Source organism: Struthio camelus, chromosome 16 (genome assembly GCF_040807025.1).
Source record: "Struthio camelus isolate bStrCam1 chromosome 16, bStrCam1.hap1, whole genome shotgun sequence".
NCBI lineage: Eukaryota > Metazoa > Chordata > Aves > Struthioniformes > Struthionidae > Struthio > Struthio camelus.
The window spans coordinates 7,153,030-7,157,952 of NC_090957.1; the positions used below are offsets into that span (position 1 = coordinate 7,153,030).

Sequence of the window (4,923 nt, forward strand, 5' to 3'; positions counted from 1 at the left end):
GTGAGGAGGGGGGCAGGCGGGTGAAGCCATGCTGGCAGCCTGGGGCTTGACAGGAGACACTGGGTCAGAGAGTGGCTTGGACTTGGCTGGCAATCCGGAGGTGTGGTAGCTGCTCCCAAGTCTCCGCTGCCCCATTCATCTGCCCCGAGTGTCATGCCAGGCCCTTGGCCGTGCTGCACAAGGAGAAAGGCACCAGTGCCCAGCGGGAAGATCTGGGAGAGGGACAATGAGCTGGAGCACAGGGCCGGGCTAAGGCAGCCAGCTGCTCCTGGGCCTTGAGGCAGCAGCTTTGCTCCCTACAGAGGCCAGTGCATGCTGAGGGCCCCCTTGGAGATCTGTGCCCTGCACTGCAGCCTCTGTGCCCAAGGCCTGCGTGTGTGCAGAGCCCTGGCCCTGGCCACTGAGCCCTGATGGGAAAAGAGCAGGCAGAGCACTTTTGGGCGGGCGGTGGGGGGGTGTCTGGCCTTGCTTCCCACAAAGAAAGTTGTGTGTTTCCCACAGAAAAGGAGAATGCAGAGCCTGCTCCCAGACAGCATGGAGTGGCTGCAGGATGCTTGCAGGGAAGTGCGTGTGGGAAGCCTGATGCTGCTGAGAAACATCCTCAGCTACCTGGAACAGAAGGGCTCCAACCCGATTGTTCTGCAGCTGGCCGAGAAGCTTCTGCCTCGCTTTGATGACGTAAGGCTGATGGGAGAGCCGGGGCTCTGCTGGTGTGTCCGGGGGTCCGTATGCGTGGTCTGGGTGCTGTGTGCCCCTCTGCATGCGTGCCTGTTGGCACGTCCCCACACAGGCCCTGCTGTATGTCAGGAAACCTTTTGCCCTGTGGTTCTCAGCCCATGCCCTGTGCTGGCCTTGGTGTCCGGGGCTGTGGGAGTAGAGCAAACCAGCCCCCTGTCTGCTCTCGGCTGCTGCGTCTCGTGCTTGACTGTGTGCGGCGCTTGCCGTGGCCTGGGGCAGCGATGAGCAGAGAGGTAGGAGCAGGCTAGAGAGCGAGGGAGAGGCCGTGCCGCGGGGCTGTCCCTTTCTGTCCTCTTGTTGTGTGCGGGGGCCCTGATGGAGGCCTCGGGAAATCCAAGAAGCTCCCTCCAGAGGGAGAGGGAGACAGAGCCCAGGGAGGCTTGTCGTGCTGCTGCCGACAACCCTCATTGTCCAGGCTGCCTCAGCAGAGGCTTGTCCTCAGCTCCGACCTCTGGCCGGGCTGGGGGACAGTTGTGCCCGGAGAGGACGAGGCCTTGCCACGGCAAACGCTCTTGTCAGGCCCCGTTCCTGGAGTCGTTGCTGAGGCCTCCCCTCCTCTCCTCCCTGCCTGCAGGAAGACAGCAGAGTGCGAGAGCTCTCCATGCTCCTCTTCAAAGACCTGCTGGAGATTGTGGTGGGGAAGAACAAACGGAACCTGAAGCAGCATGCACAGAGGAGCCTGGTGCCGCTCTTCCTCCACATGAGTGACAAGGTGCAGAGAGTGGCCCAGGTAGGGAGCAGTGTTTTGGGGAAGCAATGCTGACATGCCGTGGGTGGAGGTGAGCAGCAAGGCAAGGGCTGCTGCCAAGTGTGCCTTGGAACGCATGGCAGCATGAGGTGCAGCTTCCTGTGTGCCGAAGGACAAGGCAGAGCTGCCTCTGCCTTCAGGGAGGGCCAGACCTAGTGGCACGCTGCGTCGTGCCATTTGGGGCTGGGAAAGGCTGGGAGCCTTGCCAAGACGAGGGGGACCCAGGGTGTCCTGCCGTGGCTGCGGTGGCATCTCCTGGTCTCTGTTGCTCTGCAGGCCTCTCAGGAAGCCCTGGTGAGCGCTGCACAGTTCCTCAAGTGGGAGGAGCTCAAGCAGCTGGCCAGAAGAGCGGAGACATGGAAGATCGGGGAGTGCGTGGTAAGGACGTGGCCAAAGCCCCCGGGGCCGTGGCGGGATGAGGCCTGCCGCCATGGCCAGTGGGCAGGGTGCACAGCTGTGCCCCTCACGCACTGCTGCAGCCCAGAGCCCTCTACTCTAAGTGCCCGCTGGGGTGCTGAAGGGGCCCCTGGCCTGGCTGGGCCTTGGCAGAAGCATGGCGGGGATCTCAGCACCCGCAGGCCCCGCTCTGCCCTCTGCTCCCTCTGAACCTGGCTACCAGCCAGCTTCTAGCTGGGAGGCGTGGACAGGAAGAAGGGGAGGCCGGAGCTGGGAGGAGGGACAGGCCTGGCCTTCTGGGGAGGCTTGGTGCCAACCCCCTGTCCTTGTGCTGTCTGCAGCTGCTGAGGGACAGGAGCAGAGCGGAGCAACACCTGCGCCAGAGCCTGCCTTACCTGGAGAACCCGGACGCATCCTTGCGGGAGGCAGCTGTGAGGTTCATTGGTGAGCCACAAGCCCAGGGCCATGCCTGCCCACCCAGACGGGCACACAGGAGGGTCTTCAGTCCCTCCCACCGTCCCTGGGTCCTGCACCGTGGGGACGGGGCTGGGGCCAGCCTTGCCCAAGGGGAGCAGGCTGCATGGCCAAGCTGGCAAGGCCAGATGGGAGCTGTGCTGCTGGGGGCTTGCTGGGGAGTATGAGGGGTGAGCGGAGGTGTTTGCCTAGGGCTCATCGGGCAGCAAGTGAAGAAGCGGAGGAAGGAGAAGGTGCAGGAGCTGTGCACTGGTGAGTGAGAGCAGCGCTGTGTCAGGCAGCCCTGGCAGGGAGGAGGGAGGAGGCTGGGAAGTGAGCTGCAGTTCACTGGCCTGCCCCAGGTGAGGAAGGCTCTGTGTCCCTATGTGGGGGAGAGCAGGGGGTATTTGGGGCGCATCTGGGGCTTGGCCGACCTGCAAGTGCCAGCTGATCCATTTGTCCTACCTGCTGCCTCCTCCGCATGGGAAGAGCTGAGTGGGGCTGGCCCTGCCTGGGGGGGGATTCCTGGGATCTCTGCAAAGGTGGGAGTCTGTTCTCAGCTCGGTGCCTTTCTCTCGCAGCCCTCCAGCCCCTGGAAAATGATGCGGAACCTCTAGTCCGTTGCCTGGTGTCACAGACCATCATGAACCTGAGGGTGCCAAGGAGAACATCAAGATTCCACCTCGGAGCACTGTGTCCCTGGCTCCCGAGAGCATGGGCGAGGTGGCACCCTCCCGCCAGGACGTGACTCTGTTTGAGCAGAGCTGACGCAGCTGTGCCAATGCCATGGTGCTGCACACCACGCACACACGCAAGTGTGCTGGAAGGTCTGGCTCATTGCTGGCATCTCCCGCAGCCCCAGGACAGCTCGACTCCTCAAGCACAGCCCCTGTTGTGCTACCGCTTCATGGCTTTGTTGGGCTTCCCGCAAAGATACAGCCCCGTTTCCTCAGCCGGAGTGAGTGTTCTTTTTTTAGGGAGCCAAAGGCAAGGGGCAAAACTTGCTGCCTGCATGAATCTGGCTTGTCCTGGGGGGGACGGGGTGTCCACTCGTTCCAATATGCCAGGCCAGCGTAGAGCGGCCTGACACACTTTGGTTTTGCTGCAAAGCGTCAACTGCTCTGCTGGCCCACAATAGCCAAGGGAAAGGGGGAGAAAAGCTTTGGCCTCCCCTGCCCTCTCCAGTCACCGCAGGGCAAGAGCAGGCCCCTGCTGTCTTCAGGGCTTGCATCTCAGGTGGAAGGGCAGAGCTGGGGTATGACATGCAGCTCTGTTTCTATCGCCACTGCCTACCCTGCGCATGCAGGCCTCAAGGCCGAACCGTCCATGAACTCCAGAATCATTGCTGAGCATGTAACGGCCAAACCCATTAAAAGCAGCTAATAAAGATACACAGCTCGCTCATGGGGCTAAAAAGTAGACTGCAGGGGACAAGATGGGATGCACGTGGGTTGGGGTTGACCTCGGAGGAGATAAGGGACTGTGGGAAACAAGGACATGGCAACCAGTGTGGGCTGAAGGCCAAGACCAACCAGAAGGAGAGTAAAGAAGACTCAGTAAAGAAGATTGGGGGAGACCTTCCCTGGCAGGTGGGAAATAAAACTGTAAAGGGTCTAATTAGGCCAGAATTCCTTTGTTCAAGGTCCCTCCCTGGAGGCACCCAGCTCCAGCAGTTACTATGCTGCACCATCATTTCAAGAAATAAAATTTTGCTGCTAGATGTGCGTGAGGCTCTGCTTCTTGGAAACCTAGGATCAAAGTGTTTCCACAGCACTTTGGCACCCCAGATGGCAGTGTAGCCAACCACCATTGCACCCTCTTGGCTCCAAACATCCAAATTTAGAAAAGGAAAAGGAACAAAAAGGAGAAAAAAGCCGTTACAGTCAAATCGATCCCTAGCTAGTTAGCTGTCCCTTTATGTCAGGATGATTGTCCATCTTACAATTAATGTGGGGGTTAACCCAAGGAAGGATCCTTCGATTCTAAGAAATGAGCTCTGCTACAGCTTATATTGGAAGATGAAAAGCCTCACTGAATGGATTATTGGTATGTGTGGGGATAATTGGATGTGGGACCGGCGAGATCCAAGGAGGACAAACGGCACCCTCTGTAAAACTACTCTTGCTGCAGCAGATATAGGTGTCCCAAATAACGCCCCAGGAGCTACTGCTCCGCCTTACACTCCTCCGGTGGCGCCTCCCGAAGATCTGTCTATCTGTCCCTCTCCTCCTCTTACTCAGACTTCCCCTCCTCCCGTGGCAGGCCTCCATCCTATGGTTGCTAATGTTTTACCTAATGCAGCAGCACTACAAGCGAGTGCAGCGGGGGCGGGGGGGGGGGAGCTAACCCCCCTCACGTGGTACTGCATGTATTTACTAGCCAACCCTGGAGTCCGAGTGACTGAGCATTGTGGGCAAGCAAAATGCCCAGGTTGAGGGAGGATGCGGAAAGGAGCGCTCAGCTGTTTTCTAATATATATGCACTGGGTATAATCCAAACTGGCGGGATACCCAAGTACTCTTGAGAGAGTTGTTCTGACCAAACTGGCGGGATACCCAAGTGCTCTTGAGAGAGTTGTTCTGACCAAA

General features: G+C 59.3%; 1 protein-coding gene across 1 annotated transcript; it reads left to right on the forward strand.

Moving 5' to 3' along the window:
- The first annotated feature begins 507 nt into the window (after positions 1-507).
- Positions 508-4,051, forward strand: LOC138061139 (maestro heat-like repeat-containing protein family member 7). Its single transcript, XM_068909372.1, has 5 exons — positions 508-678; positions 1,313-1,468; positions 1,763-1,864; positions 2,224-2,326; positions 2,917-4,051. The coding sequence occupies exons 1-5, from the start codon at positions 511-513 to the stop codon at positions 3,081-3,083; spliced, it is 696 nt and encodes a 231-aa protein (XP_068765473.1). The 5' UTR covers positions 508-510; the 3' UTR covers positions 3,084-4,051.
- The last annotated feature ends 872 nt before the right edge of the window (positions 4,052-4,923 follow it).